The sequence below is a fragment of the Ciconia boyciana genome, chromosome 3, assembly GCF_034638445.1.
Source record: "Ciconia boyciana chromosome 3, ASM3463844v1, whole genome shotgun sequence".
In the NCBI taxonomy this organism is placed as follows: domain Eukaryota; kingdom Metazoa; phylum Chordata; class Aves; order Ciconiiformes; family Ciconiidae; genus Ciconia; species Ciconia boyciana.
The window spans coordinates 52,880,337-52,897,375 of record NC_132936.1 but is presented as its reverse complement, the minus strand read 5'-3'; the positions used below and the strand labels follow the sequence as shown (position 1 = coordinate 52,897,375).

At 41.2% G+C, this 17,039-nt stretch overlaps 1 protein-coding gene across 1 annotated transcript in view; it reads right to left on the bottom strand.

The window, feature by feature from the left end:
- Positions 1-16,804, bottom strand: part of SLC16A10 (solute carrier family 16 member 10) — a 79,882-nt gene extending 63,078 nt beyond the window's left edge. Inside the window, exon 1 of the mRNA XM_072855681.1 lies at positions 16,058-16,804. Within this exon, the coding sequence (XP_072711782.1) occupies positions 16,058-16,442 (385 nt within the window). The 5' untranslated portion in view covers positions 16,443-16,804. The remainder of the gene's footprint in view (positions 1-16,057) is intronic.
- Positions 16,805-17,039: the final 235 nt, after the last annotated feature.

The window sequence follows — 17,039 nt, the reverse complement described above, 5'->3', positions numbered from 1 at the left end:
CATATGTAAAAGTAAGTACCAATGTGAACATAATCAGGACTTTTTTCATCAAGAGATCAGCATACATAGTGTCTAGGCTTTCAAATTCAGTTTTTCAGTTGTTGTTCTGTCGAACTGGGAACACCAACATAAGCCAAAAGTATCTACAAATTCTATGTTATAGCTGTATACTTTCAAGTTATATTTGCTACAATGTTTTCTTAAGTGTTTTCCTTAGAATAAGAAAACATTACCAGAATGCTTCCACTTGCATTTGCTTATATCCAACTAAATCCTAGACAGCTAATTTACTTATGAGACAGTTTCCTCTTAAAAAACACTCCAAACTTCATTTATGAGTATTTGGTCATCTTCATGAGATATAATTAATACATGACCAAAAGTCTCAAATAGCATATTAGCCCAGCCAACACTAAAACTAAAAAAAAAAAAAATAGTTGACTGGCAGGTACCAGCTGGCATCTCCCAGATACTTTGGCAAAGCATTATGCCCTGCCATGACAACTTCCAGAGGAGCAACATACTGCTTCAGAGAGGAAGCAATTTTCAGTTTCCAGCTCCTACCAAATGTGGGGATCAGCATGAATTCCCTCTCCCAGAGATGGGACATAACTGACTGACACTGTCTAGCCTCTGTGTATGCCAGGGGCTCTGTAATCCTGCCAAGACCAAAACTGGAAACAAAGGTTACAGAGGCAAAAAAACACAATCACACAGAGCAGCTATATCTTGCTTCTAAGAACACACTTTAGAAATCTACCAATGTTGGCTGGTAAGCTACTTCATCTTTCTTGATGTATTCACATGAATTTTTTTTTCTTCTGTGTAGCTTAATGCTGCACACCAACAAACCACTGGCCACAACCATGCCTGGAATAGCTGCCTATAACTGTCATATTTGGAAATGGCTGAAAATAATGCAGCATGTACAATTATAGTCTAACTGTTGGGAGCTACATAAACGAATTTAAGCATTCCAGCTACGAGATGAAGTTACCTTTACTTCTGAGGAACAGAATCGCACAAAAGTGTTGGCCACAGAAACTCAGCATCAGCCTGTTTTCCATATGCACATGAACTAAGTTCTAGAGCAATTAGAGGTTGAAGCTTATACAACACCACATGGAAGACAGTTCAGCAAATACAGCTAAATTAGTAACTATGTACAACAGAGTATCAAACAGTTCTATGGGGCATTGTTTTCTGTACTGATCTTATCAGGCTCTGATAAACCTTCAAAAGGAAAGATAGCTTTGACAATAAAACCCCAAAGATGCAACTAACTGGGTTTGTAAATGTGACCTCTACCTAGCAGGCGCTGCTTTGCATGTCAGAGTGTGTATCCTGTTAGTCAGAGCAAAGACAGTACAGATGTAGCACATACAAGTGTATGACAGTATTTTTCTGTTGTGCCCAGCAACAAAAATGAAATGCTCAGGGTCAATACAGGGCACCTAGAGTTGGATTCAACTTCCATGTTAAAGCACCCAAGTGTAGATGTCTGAGTGAGGAGTCCAAGCTCCCACTAGAGTCAGCGGAGATCTAGTCAGCACAGCTAGGGTAAACTGCAGAGTTTCAGCCTGCTTCAGTTGAAGCCTGCATCTGCCCAGCTGAGTAACTCTCCAGATTCCACTGAATGTATGGACTAGATCTCCATCTAGTACAGTCTGCAAGTTGAATCCTATACCTTGACAATTCTCTCCTGGTACAACATCACTCTCATATTTTGCATCACTAGCTGAAAACGCCTGTCACCCAACATTCCAGTACAGCAAAACAGACAAGCAGAGCAAGGCAAAAGAAAAAACACCAATAAAAGCAAAATGCACATTACTGGTCCAGCATGATGGCAAACATCACCGAATGATTGGCACCGGTGCCATTTAGGAAGGCTGAATTGCACCTCAGTACATATCATGCCTTTCAGAACACAACAAAACCCTCCAACCATCACATTTGGTTCAACAGTCCCATAGTGACCCAGATAAAAACAGGAAAAAGAAAGGCAAGGAAGGGAACAACTATATATAGTTTATGATTTTAGCACATGCCAGAAATAACTACTGAGGGCAAAAATGCAACTATAATACTTTGAAACTGATACTCCTTGGCGACACACATATGGTACTGTTTTCTATCACAAGACATTTGTGATATCCTTGTCTTAAACTGAGATTCATTACTTACAGAATTTCAAAGGACCTGTACCTGTCTAAGCTAAACCAATTGCAGGTAGGAAAAGGCTTTACAATTATGAAATAACTTCATTAAAAAAATGGAGAGAGACTAGCTGAAGACAAAAAGTAACTGCTAAAACAAATGACTGCCAACAGCAAAGCATAGCTGTAATCAGAAGCAGCACAAGTTAACTTGGAAGATAAGAGCTTATATAATCGAGCAAATAAATCTGTGTGGATGCAGCATTCTCACTAGAGGGTGGTTTAACAAGACATGTCCTACCTTATTTTAATAAGCAGATTGATTTTACCTTTGATCAGTTCTTCACCAGCCCTAACAATTGGTGGAGGCTCCTGCTTCCTTCCTCTGCATTTACACTAGTCCAGAACTCCCCTTATTTCAGCTACCTTTGTGTAAACACTGCTAAGCCATTCTCTAACCACCTCTTAGATTCCCACTAAACATCCATGCACTCCCCTGATCACAAACCCTTAATCCCATTCCTCAATCAATGTCTGTGTTATACAAAGCTACACTCAACACTTCACTAACAGGTTGGCCGCTACAGGCACTTATTCAAGAAAATGAAGAATTTTCTTAATTATGCTGTTTCACACTTAGTGGCAAGATTACCTTAAAATTAATTGATCGTACTCCCAAGCTCCGAGTTGTGCACAAAGACGGGGGTAATGCCATGGGGAGCCTGAGAGAGAAACAGTTAGTTTATGGCTCTTATGATTCTTCTAGCAGGAAATTTAAAGTTAAGAAAAGGTAGAGCTTACAAACTGACAGAGGGCCCTGCATTACAGAGCAGACACACTGCCTTTGCTAGAAATAAAGAGTAGGCAGTGAGGGTCTATAGCCTGTTAGGAAACAGATAAGGTATATACAAGATCCAGTGATTGTTAGAGAGCAATCTCTCCCCCTCCTCTAGTTGAAGAGTTTACAGGCTTTTATGTCATATAGGTCATATATGTATAAAATTAACATGTTACTTATCTATTAAGCAGGATGCAGAGCAAAAGTCAAAGATGTATCTGAAACTCCAGAAAGGGAAATATTATCAGGCCTGATTCTTAAGTATATTAATATGTATTTGATAAGAATCATCACTGGTTTATAACACAGGAAATAGTGCTAAAAACCTGTGTGGACAAAATCTAGCATTTAATGTCTTAAAAGAAAAAAGCATGATTTACTTAATTTCTGAGAAGATCCAGTAAATCTACTAATCAGCTACAATCACACAAGCCAGAGACTGGCAAAATAGTCAGCTTGTCCACATTACTGTTACTAGCCATTTCTAAGGCTAAATATGACTAACACTCTTAATTATCTGTTACAGTCTATTGAGCCTCCTCTATTTCAGATTTTAGTTTAACACACAAAAGAAAACCAGTGACCAGGTTTTAAGCCATTATGCCCAAGCTGTGGTATCTCAGTCACAGAAATTGTTCTCTTCCAGAAAAACAGAAATAACTATATTGAAGAGGAATTACAGAATAGTTTGTGCAGTGCTCTACAGAGCTCTGCAAAAGCTCAAGAAAAGCAGAGCTCTAACCTTGTTTTTAAAGCAATGTCTTGATAAAAAACAATGAAAGCTTTTCCATTCTAAGAATACTGTTTGTAATACCAACATCTTCTACACAGTAAACACTGACCAGCAGTCTCTCAGGCTGAGTTCCTATCCCAAAGTTTCTGCAGATTCCCCACTGCTTATAAATAAAAAGCAGTGAGAAATGCTAAGACTTATCACCTTCAGAAGGCAACGTAAAACTTGCAGCAAATTTTAATCTTGAAATTACGTTTGTATCCTTTTCATTCTGATCCTTAATTTGAAACCTACGGGAATGCTCTCACATTAAGAGTCTACATCCTTTGTGTTTGAAACTCCAGAACAACAACATAGGTCCAGCTGCAGGCAGTCTTAAAGACATGAGACAATTTTTCACCTGGGTTTTAAATTTACTGTTTATAGCACTACACTTACCTACCCTGATTAGGAAAATATGCACCTAGAAGACTGGTAGGCGGGATACCTCATAAAACAGGAAAGAAGTCTCAGTTGCTCAGAGGCAGCCACGACCGTATCCCAAAGAACAAGCAGAGTAGTTTGTAGGGTACCTGCCTGTCCCTACCTGTATTTTCTCAATACAATGATCCTTACTAAATACAGTTAGATTACTTAAAATATTTAAAAATTTTGACCAATTGCTGAAATAATACATGTTCAGCTAAAATAAAAGTTAATTAACACAGTATACAGTCATTTTGTCACAGACCTTGATACAGAGACTGAACTTGTACCATACAACATACATTAATATTAACTAAATGTATTATACCACACATACAAAAGATTAATACTGTCTGAAAAACAAACACATTGAACAGCATTAATTTCAGGATTAACACTATTTGAAATTAGAAGCTTACAAAAGCATTTTGTCACATTTCTTGAAAATATTTACATAGGCAAAACAGTTTTACAACTCTGTGGTAGCATGAATTGCATGCAACATACTATTTTCTTTGCCTGATATTAGAAAAAGCAATAAAAATCCAGAACATCAGAGCTGGGTCATGCTGACTAAACTGACTGTGCATACAAAGACAAACATTGTCCATACTGATTTTGTGCAGTTCTACTTCAGCCTTCCCAATAAGCTACCCAGTTCTGTCCCCGTTCCCCCTCGCACACCTTCAAGGGTCAGTGATTTCACTGCATGAAACTAAATGTTCATTAAACTGCTGCACTATGAACAAAAGACTTTGATATGTACAGAGGTGTAAAAAGCTGTTAATGCTCCATGCTTCAATTTGTAAAAAAAATGGGGTTACTCTGATAGGATTAGAAAATAAACTTCAAGCTTGCACATTTTATTTAAGCTTCCAGAAAACTTCCTGGTGTTGATTTAATTTTCTAGATCACTGCCTGCACCCAGCAGTGTCAGAAATTACAAATTGAGAGTTCTAATTTCTTTCAAGTTTGGAATGCAATGTTGGCTTTTGAAGAGCCTAAGCTACATAAATATTTCAAAGGTAGGAAATGACTTGAAGGTATAAAAGAACAAAGGGCAGCTTCAAATTTGCTTTTATGTGCCAAAACCATAAAGGCTTTCTTTAAAGAACATACCTTCAGTTTTGTCACACACATGACAACTTACACCAATGAACTCAAGGGGCCACAGGCAGTATTTTCACAAATGAACTGAAGGAGAACACAAAAGTCATCATGTAAATTGTACACTCAAGATTTGAAAAAAATGTTACCTAGCAACACTGGATCGACTTTCTGATAAGGTTGTTACTCTGAACCATGACACATACCACTGACACATGTCCAAAATACACACCATAGTTCAGGTTCTTGATTTCAATCTCACTTGCTAATAGCATCTTTAGGTAAAGCACCATTACCACACCTTCTTTCCCCTCAAAAAAAAAGCAGCATTATATAGCAGCTGTCATCCACCAGTTCAAACCACTCTGAAACTACTACAGTATGTGCTAAACATGGAGCAAACTGACAATAAGTAGGCTTTCAGTCTCACCTATGTAACCCACTGAGATCATTCCAATCCCAGCATGTTCTCCAGCATGTTTAATTATAACACAGCATCAGGTTACTGTCCAAGTAAGCCCTGGCTGTGTGGCCCAAGAACACCCAGTAATTCTCATTCTTTTGATAGAAGATACTGGCCTCCTTGGGCAAACCAAATTGGTTTCTGTTTTACACCAGTGTCCTTGTTGTTCAGCTGTTCATCCTGTATACTGCTTTGCTGCCACCCAGGCTCTAGGCTAGAGCAAACTAAGCAAGCTCCTTAAGAGACATGCAGATAGTACATGCCTGGATATAGAAAGTAAACAGAACAGAGTCTCAATAGTCAGTCCAAGGACAACAGGGGGTTCTGGAGTGCCAGTATCAGAGACAGCACAGACAAAAGCCTCCAGAGATAAGGCCCATCTCAACATTCACTAAGGATACTTTTTAATGAATGCTAACATTCTCTTTTCTTTGTGAATTCTTTGGCTCTTAAGCATTCAAAGAAATACAGTAAGAGCCCAGACTAGGACTCTCTAATTAGAAGAATCCCTTTTGGTGTTGTAGTTAAGACTTGCAGCTTTCTTACCTTGTGTTCAAGAACACCATTCCTGGTCATCATATAATGAACTTGCAATTATCAAAGCTGTGTTTTGTTCCAAAATAAAGGACTATTCATCCCTTCTAGACTGCAGAAGCAGAAGGCTTAAAGATCAGTTTATTTAGGACATTCTACCATAGTGTTTTATCCTTGCTCAAAGTTACAGCATTGATAAAATAGTTAAAATTATTAAAGATTTTAAAAATCTGTCAACTGTGGTATCAACATGCTTCTTTACAATGAACTAGAAAGTCTGTGTACTTACCCAATGCATTTTCTATTTGGAACCTCATTATTGAAGCACCTTGAAAAAATGACTAAAGCCAAGACCATGAGCCAGAAGACAATCTTTACCGCCCATTTTACAAGTCATTTGCAAGAGGACAATAGTTAGAGATTAAGGGAATTAAATAGCTGCACGTTTTAAATTACTTATTATTCCTCATATATATATACATTCTTAAAAAATGCAAAAGGAAAAAACTATTCTTAGGTACTTTGAGCATATACATAGAGTACAGCTCTACTGAACAAAACACACTGCAGAAGACAGATAGCCAAAGAATTCACTACTTTGCTACAGCAAAAAGGCAACAAGAAAGCTGCTTTATGACTTGCACTCCAAATACAACCCCACCACCTAAGGGACACCATGTTCCATGAGATTATAGACATGCTGCTGATAACAGCAAGAGGCTGGGCTCAATATCCCAGTAATCCCTTCCTGTGTGTGGGAACTAACACTGATGATTTTTAAATTGGTCCCATCTTTACTAAAGGGCTGCTACTCTAACTTAGCTATTAGAAGAAGTCATTCCTATCCAGTTCCCATGAAAATTAACAGCAGGATATAAAACAGAGCTGCTATTATTGTAATAAATTAGATTTCTGGAAGTAAAACGGATAATGTAAGATCACAAGGGAATGTTTTCTCATAGAATTATCCTTTCTGTACATATTTGCTGAAGGTTAAACTGCAGTAGACTAAGCCTGCATTAACTGTGTGTGTTCACAAAATAAAAGATTAAAACATTTGTGGAAGATATATGAAAGAACCTATATTATTCTTTCTGCCACAATGGGTATTCTAAAATAAAGCAGTTATATTATCAGTGCTACATTAGCTTGGATGCAAGTAATCAGTACAACTCCTTCCTTGTAGTTCACAGAGCAGAAGCAATTTCAAATTGGGCAATTACTTGCTAAGCATTGTGGATCAATGTTTATTGAAAATCCTTATTTTCCTTAGCAACACACAGCAATGTAAGTTAGAGTTTTATGAATATTCCTCTCATTTCAAAGTATGATCTTTGAGATGTAGGATTCTACTAAAAGTTTTCATTCATAATTCAGACCAACAAACCCTTCTGTTCCCTATGATGTTACATTACAAAGATTTGAAAAAAAATGGTCTTAAAAATCCAGAGTAAGATTTATATAGGTATTTCTGAAAACTAAACTGAAGATTGTTTTAAACACACATTTTGTTTACAATTAAAAGGCTAGAAAATATCAGAGTTCCAATTACAAAATTTTAACATTTTGCAAAATAAAGATGCTTTCATGTGACTGACCAAATACTTATACTAATTCCCAAGTGTTTTATAAGTACTAGTAAACTAATCCATAAATCTAGAAATGGGGAATTAAAATACAGATTAGAATAGTTTCCAAAAGTATAACAATTCTACAGCTAAACCTGAACTGCCACTCAGTTCCTCAGTTAAGATTATCTGCATGTGGCTCTTCAAATAGTAAATACTATCTATATAAAATTTACAAAACATCAAATACTATATTTCATGTGACTGTTAAACCCTCACATTACGGAAGGGGCTGGCCTAGAGCACAGCTCTGACAGCACAGCCGAGGCAGCCAGACACAGCGGTTTGCACAGCAGTTAGCCAACTGCAGGGCATACCAAAGAGGGCCAGCAGCTCTTCTCATAACAGCAAACACTTGCTCGGCAGTGGTGGTGGCACAGGGCACAGTTCCCAGCAACCAGTGGAGCCAGCAGTCCCTGTCACACCATAGGTGCCGACCCAGACTCTGCTCCTGAGGGAGGATGCATCTGAGCAGGTCTGGGGCCCCTCACTGAGGCAGCAGGAGCCAGACTACTTGCCTGCAGGTGGTGTGTGCTGGTAGAGTATGTGTGTTACCAAGTGAAGGAAATGTGGGAGGAGGTCAACCCACTGCACAGCATCAGAGATGACAAGAAAGAGATTGACTTTATCTTCTCCAAGACCCTGAAGCTTCAATAGTCTGAACCCCCAACTGTGCTGAAGGAGGAGCAGGTAGTACGCTTCTTACTGTGAATCCAGCAAAGGGCTGCGAAGATGATCAAGGAATTGGAGCATTTGACATACTATGAGAGGCTGAGAGAGGTGGGGTTGCTTAGGGTCAAGAAGAAAAGGCTTGGGGGGAATTTTATAAGCGTGCATAAATACCTGAGGAGAGGAAGTAAAAACAGACTGAGCCAAATTCTTCTCAGTGGTATTCAGTGGAAGGACAAGAGGCAATGGGCACAAATTGAAATACAGGAAATTCCATTTAAATGTAAGAAAAAGAAGTCTTTTTTACTGTGAGGGTGGTCCAGCACTGGCACAGGTTACCCAGGGAGGCTGTGGAGTCTCTATACTTGGAGACAGTCAAAACCCAACTGGGCAAGGTCCTCAGCAGCCTGCTCTAGTAGATCCTGCTCCAAGCAGAGAGGCTATAACCTTAACCATTTTGTTACTATCTGTAATTACTGAATTAACTCAAAGTGGCTAAAAGAGTAAATAGACAAATTATAACAGTTTGAGAACAGTCCAACTATATTTCTTCATGGAAAACTAGTAACTGAATAAAAGGAAGACAGATAACATTTAAACTTCAACTTGGCCTTTAACAACACACCTCTCAAGAGGCTAAAGAAATCAAATCATTAGAAAGAGACAGAATACTATCAGGAAATGTAAAGTGTCTGGAGGCAAAGCAGACTAAGTTAAGATGAAATCATCTTTATGGATAGGCAAATAGCACTAAGCACTGGTACATCTCCCTAAGCCTAAGAACGTGGTCATATACATTTTGCTAACTTCCTCTTTAGACAGCAGTTATTTAGGTTAACTCAAAAATCAGGAAGAGATTTGAGGAACCTCAAAGAATGGTAGCCAAAATGGATGAGTAATACACTGAACAGAGTACAGGGACCAATTAAACAAAACAAGCTGAAGAGTAAGGAGCTTTACACACTGGAAAACTTCAAAGTCAACTAAACTCCACTGAATGCAGGTATTAATAAAAAGCAGCAAGAAAAACATTATGTTATGTAAGTAATGCAAACTAGATAACACAATGTCATCATAGTACATCATGTTATGTCATAAACCAGCAGAGCCTCATTTGGAATATGACACACAGTACCTTTCTGCTCTGTATTACAGACGGTTAAAGAAGCAGAGACGATGACAAAGAAATAACATTAACTGAGAGTATGAAAAAGTGTTCCACATGGAGCAAAACTGTTAAGATTTGAAAGAGTTATCCAAGGAAAAGGCATAAGGATACACATGCATTAAAATGTATATACACACACACCAGTCCCAAGCCACTTTGAAAGCAAAATGGCAGGTGACAGACCAGCAAGCCATCTAAAGTATCTTCAAAATGACGGACAACAGAAGTTTCTTCTGCGACTTGGAAATCAAACCAAGTTTGAGTCTTCATCCATCTGCAGAACAGTCTAACCACATGACACTGCTGCTTCCTGGGATTACAAATGAGAGCACTCAAAAAGATTTTACATACACCCTTTAGAAATTGCCATTTAAGCATGAGACTGGAAAACAGTCAGTTTTAACACTATCTTAAGAACCATCAGACAAGGCATTTCTCTTATGAATAAAAAATAAGCCAAAAATAAAGTTTCATTTTAACACTTACACTTAATTTTTTTAAAGATGTTTTAAACTATTTTAACCTCATGTTTAAGAACTCTTTCATTAATTTGATGCATGTAACTAGATTAGCATAGCTACAGGCAGGCACTAACTACTATTCTATCTTTAGAATTTTATAGGGATGTTTCACCCCCGTTAAATTAAAGTACTGCCTCTAAAGAAGCCCACAAAAATAAACTGGTAACTAGCTTTCAGACACATTAGGAAGATCATTCTCCCTAATTAAGCAACTTGTTGCAAGTTAAATCTGCAGTTGGAATAGGAAGAGATCTAACCAATGTGAATTCCAACAGGAGGAAAAACACAAAAAGACAACTTAACTAGCAGGCACAAGACTAATCAGTCTGCAAACTAGTTATCAAGAGTACAAGAGAAATGCTCCAGAGCTGGAGGCACAAAGATATATGTGCATGTGTGTATGCATAAACAGCAGTGATATTAACTATTCCATCCTAAAGAGAGACAGCATACTAAAGAAACTACCTTCAGCTTTCCAGTTTGACCCAGTCATAATTTCAACTACTTCAGCACCTTCATTTACATACATATTTATAACCACAAAGCCAGGTCAAGAGTATAAAAATATGACTGCTGCTGAATAAAATGAATTGTTACTTTTACATCACGTTAGGTTTCAGCCAATCTGCTCCATTGCTGGTTCCCTGCACTGGTTTCAATGGCCACAAACACAGGAAGGAAGGCAGACTACAGCAGCACCGATATTCATTGGTCCAAGTTTTCATGGAACTACATCCTTCATTGCAATGTAATCCTTATTGACCAAATTGTTACATAGTGTGCTTTCTTGTACCTCATACAAATTAGTTGTGTGCTCTGAAAACGTCTATGTTCCAAATTTGATTTATTTCTTCTTAGAAAAAGAAGTCAACTGCTCTCTCGTAAGCCACGTGACATCATTCCAGCTTGCCAAGCTTCCCAATTTACTGGAAACCACATCCCATAGAATTAAATGAAAGTGTGGTTGTGAAGGACAGTTACAGAACAAGGTCTTGAATGATACCAAAACTGCTGATGGGTGTTGTTATCTCTGAAGCAAAGCTCAGGAAGATAACAAAAGATGCAAGGAAAGAGGAAAGGAAAAACTTCAACTTCAAACTGTCCCATTAAATTAAAAAGCCAGCCCTGCTCAGCAAAATTAAGTTACCATATGTGGTAGTGGTTCATTTGTTTTCAGCACTTGTAGATCTTTGTAGTCATCCCACATTATTTTCACAGTATCTGAGTTATGGCCAGGATATGACAGCAAAGGCAGAATTCTTCTCCCTGCCCTATTGGACCCACAGTAATCCAGCTCCAAGAGTCCCAATGGTGCTGATGGTGTTAAGCCAGCTCAATGAACTACCAATCATTCCAATATCCAGATACATCACCAAAGGCTGCACCTTAAAGTCAAACCAAGGCAGATAGATACAAGCACACATAACCAGTTCAGGCCAGCTGATGCACTGTCTTCTAATAACACTTGCTAACACAAAACAAACACAAGGATGCAGAACAGTAATAACAGTATATACTCACTGTGCAGGGCTATTTGTACAAGTGAAGATGAACAAACATACAGAGAATAACCCAGCAGCGTTACAGAACCAGCTTTGTAAATCATAGAAAGAGGAGCAATTAAACTAGTAGAACTAGTATTTTTATCTATCTTTTTTTTAGTAAAACCCAGTAATTTTTCTCTGTTGCCACTAGTATCTTAGTATTTATTTGCCTTTTGAAAACAGGTATGTGTACATACACACACAAAACCTATATAGTAGAGGCATCTGTCAAGAGAGCACAACACAGGACTAGATGGGGCTCACACGTCAAATCTCTAACCGAGATAACACGGGGGCTGGCTCAGCGCTCCATGTCCCTCTGTGCCAATGCCAACAGTGAAAGGAACCAAGTGCTCTTCCTGCCAGAACCTGGACTGGCCCCGGGGTCCGATCCTTTCCCTTCAAGGACGATCAGACTACAATTGCGTTTGAATGCTAGAGGCCTACTAGGTCTACCCCATTTCCAAGGACTAAGAGCTTCCCGTATTTCATTGCCATTGTGTTTTTTCCACCCAACTTGTTCCTCAAACACAATGAACTATAAACAATGAACAGAGTAGTTTCCTGAGACTTCAGGCACATCTTTCTAGAAGTTTTATACTTACATTGGGGGCTTTTCCTCTTCTCTAGTTGTGCAGCAGTTAGCTTTTCAACAAAAAACTGGCTACACAAGGAAAATGGAAATGCTTATATAGTGCACTACATAAGCAAAGAAACAAGCTTTTTACTGATATGTATACCAAAATATTGTATATTAGTTATGTTCAAAATTTTTCATAAAAAATACGAATTATAATTAGACACCCCTTGAAGAAATTTGTGAACCCTCTACAACGCACGGCACAAGTTTTTCCATTAACCCTCCTAAATCCTACAACAATGTTATAGTTATTCATCTTATTTATCCAGTGCTGATGCTGCATTCTGGAGACAGCCTTGCCTGCACTTTTGGTTCCTTCCACTCCTTACCTGCAAGGCAGAGTCAGTTCTTGACTACATCATCCTCCCTTCTGCATCCTCCCATTTTGCCTTTCATACTGATAAATATCCATCCATCTACTAAAAATAACAAAAATAGCACATACTATGATTACTTAATTCCCTCCCATTTTGCCTTACATAGAGAGAGCTATCCATTATTAAGAGATAACAAAATTAGCACATACTATAGTCTAACTTCTCTTTTTTTAGGAAAACACCAGGCAAGAGACAACTACTGGCTGGTCCCAAAAGAGCAGGCACACAAAAGCCTCCAGCAACACACATGCTTCTGGGAACAGCTAAGTAACCTTGTAGTTAAAAAGAGTTGAATTCTGTGGTACTCCGGATCAACTGCAGGATTCCATAGACACCGGGGGTCCCAGAGGAGATTATCTGGAATATTCATGCCTTTCTAAAATCTGAAATGCTGATTTTTGAAATAATTTCAGAAGGATTAGAATATTAGACTTTGTAGTCCAAAGCAAGACCACACAGCAAGAAAACTTTCATTACAAATCCCAGTTTTCAAATTCATTAAACCTGACTGAAACTCAATTTCCATTGACAGTTTTGAGTTAAAATCAGTCCGAACACAAGAGACTAACTAGATTAAATACTATAATCAATACCATGGGAATGATCAGGCTAGGGTTTTATCGAACACTAAAATCATACTGACTTTATCCCATTAGTCATTCTTTTTCTTTCTATAGCATGCCAGCTAATCCATCAGTGTTCAATAAGAGCTACACTAAGTGCTATTTGCCATTTCTGACCATAGCTCCCCTTTATTGCAAGCTAAATATTGTATCAGAATTTGTTTAGTTCAGTTCACTCTTGGTCCTATATTCAACAAGATAAAAAAACAGCAGACAGTTTCTAGGCAATGAAGTTGAACATTAAGAAACAAAACGTCCTGTTTGATAGCTGCCGCTTAGCCCTTCTTGTGCTCAGACTCATTGGGGTACTTTCAGGTATTAAAAGGAAGGACACCTTTTTATCTGCTGTTCTGCTACAGGAGGCACTTTTGTATTTGCAGTCCTCCTCCTTCACATGCACATAAGTCATCTAGTCAAGGCAGCTATCTCATGCTATTTCCCCCAACTTAAACCCATCTGGATTTAAAAAAGCAAAATGAGTGTCTTCTGCATTACCCAAACCAGAGCATATCTGACAGAGCAAAACAAAATGCAGCTGTAACTTACCTTTTTATTTTATTAAAAAAAAAAAGCAGCTATGCAGGAGATGTTGGCTGCATCCAGAACTCAGAACTCTTCCTGCTCTTCTAAGCAGGATGCAAGACAACTAGGCTCTAAAGCCAGGTTCTATTTTTTCCCCACTCTTTTCTGGAGTTGGGCAAATTTTCAAAAACATGGGTGGAGCACACCCACAACCTCACCTCACTTAAACACTAGTGGTGCAATTACTCTTCTGGAAGGTAAGAGATAATAGTTTCAGTCCTCCTCTTGATTATCTTGACTACTGCACTATTACCTAAAAGTCAATTTTTATTTTTTTTTTTTTAAGTGCAAGAATACTATTTTGAGAGATCATTACTAGAGAACCAGATCCTCAGAAAAAGCAATTACACCTCTGTACCATGAACAAAGTATCAGCCACCCATATGTTTCTGCATTTCTGACTGGCCAGTGGCTCCCAGGTCAGTATGCAAGTATTCACAGCACTTCCTCTGAACAACCTCATTCTTCTCCTGCACAGGCTAAGGAGCCTAGGCACCTACTTCTGGGTATGCATTTCCCTTCTGTGAAGCAGGCACTGCCACACCTGATGCATAGACATACATAGCTTCCCATCCTTCTAGCTGAAGAACACCAAGCTCAAGAACACCTTGTACATCACCACAAACAGTTAAAATGCTGGAGAGCACATCACTTAATACTCCACCACAGCTTTCAGGCTTTCTTACTTCAGTCTAAACACCTGTCCTGGTTTTCTACTTCAGACAAAAATATTGTTATTAAGTCAGGGGAGGAAAATTAGCTTCTTTGTCTCCTACGTCTCAACTTTAAGCCCACTTATCCCGATATTAAGGAAGACATAAATTTCAAAACTCTTTTAAAGGTCTGTAACACCACTGTACTGCGAAAGTTTCCTAGAAGGCTTATACCTCTGCAGGGCTATGTAGCTGGAACACCTTTTTTTAGTAAGGAACAAAAACATAAAAGACAATATTTGGTGGTTTTTTTAATATTTCATTTTAGTATTTTAATATGTGAGCTACCTTTTAAATATGCCAAATTTATTATTTACTTTACTATAATAAATTATTGTAACTGTTAATTTGTTATTATTGTGAGAGCCAAAGACTGCATTTCCTCAACTTACAAAGTCAAAGCACAAGACACTCTTCAAAGAGAACTTACATAAAATAAAATAGAATATATGCTCACCTGTGAATTAATTGATAGTTATGCATCTAGAATGATTTAGATTATTAATGACAGAGCAGAGATTTAATTGTGATAGTACTGTTATGCCTTTAGAGTTTAGTAAACATCATTAACTTTACTGGTGAGTTTTGGGATATTGGTTACAGCAGTAAACCTACACACCGAAATGCTGGTTTTGGCAATTGTTAAGCCACTGTTCTTGACTGTTTACCATTGTCTTAACTGTTCTTGACATATTTTAAGCACCACTATACCCCACTGTTAATTAACCATTCAGACTAATCATGAGGCTGGCAGGAAAATAAAATTTTCTGGGACCAAGAGTATGCATTTTCCCCATTATGTACGATGACAGATGCCTAAAAATACTACTGTGGAAGGAATCAGAGTACACCTGCTTCTCCCCCTGCAGCTTCTCTCCCCATGTCCCAGGAGCTTGCCGCCCCAAGCCCTGCCGCTGGGGCACGGCTGTGAGCGCAAACCCTCGCAGGGAGGAGAGGGGGGCTTCTCTTCACCTCGATGAAAAGGGTATTTCTGAGTCCCTCAGCCCAGCCCCACGTGCTGGCGGCAGGGCAGGCTCCGGCCCGGCCCTCCCGCCCCGAGGGGTCTCGCTGCCTGCGGAGAGACAGGCGGGAGGGGCAGCAGCCGCAGCCGCCCCCCGCCCACGCCGCAGGCCGGCCCTGACAGCCCTGCGGGGCACAGATACCGACAGCCGGAGAGGCTGCACCGCTAGCAGCGAGAGCTACCAGCCGGGACACCTTCTCCGCTCGGGCGGGGAAGGCCCGAGGCGGAAAGGGCTGGAAATCGCCCCCACCCCATCCCTCGCCGCCCCTCACCTGTTTTGAAAGCCAGCTGCTTGTCCTCGCCGCCGCCGAACTGCTGGAGCATGGAGACGAAGAGGACTCCGCACGCGTTCTGGATGCCGAAGACGGCGCCGTTGCACCACATGGCGGCCAGCATCACCACCCAGCCCCAGCCGCCCTCGGGGGGCTCGGGCGCCGCGCTCCCGGGGCACCCCGCGCTCCCGGGGGCCTCCGTCGCCGCCCAGGGCTGGGCCCCGCTCTCACCGCTCGGCGCGGCCGGGCTGTCGCTCCCGGGGCGCCACTCGCCGCCGTTCTCGCTCCGCGGCTCCACCACCGCCGCCGCCGGCGGGCCGGGCAGGGGGGCGGCGGCGGGGTCCCCCGCGCCCTGCGGCGCCAGCTGCTCGCTCACCGGCGCCATCCTCAGCCGCGCCGCGGAGCGGGCACGAGACCCTCCCCGCGCGCCGCTCCCGCCTTCCTCCTCCTCCTCGCGACCTCTCGGCTCCCGCCCGCTTCAGTCCCTCGCCGCGGCAGCTGCGGGCATCCTGCGGCGCTCCGTCCCTCTGTCTGTCCGCCTGTGTGTGTGCGCGCGAGCGAGGCCGCTCGCGCCCGGCCACCCCACACACGCGCGCACCCCTCTTCCCGCCGCGCCGCGGGGTGACCCGCCGCCGCTCGATTTTAAAAGGGGGGCTCCCGTGGGGGCGTCAGCGGCACGAGGGCTTTCCTCCGCGCCGATTGGCTGAGGGAAGGGAGGCGGGAGGGGGGGCACGGGAGGGGAGGCGAAGCCACGCTCCTTCCCCCCCACCCCCGCCCTCCTCGCTGCCGCTGCAGCGGCGGGGGTGGGGCGGGGCCGCGGCGTGTCAGCGGCGGCGATAAGCACTCGTGCCGCGGCCCCTCGCCGCCGCTGCCGCCGCTCGGAGAGGTAAGGCGGCGGGGGGGGAGGCTGGAAGTCAACAGTTAACGGCCGCCGCTCGCGCTGGGCGGGAGGCGAGCGCCTCAAGTCTCCACACACAGGTAC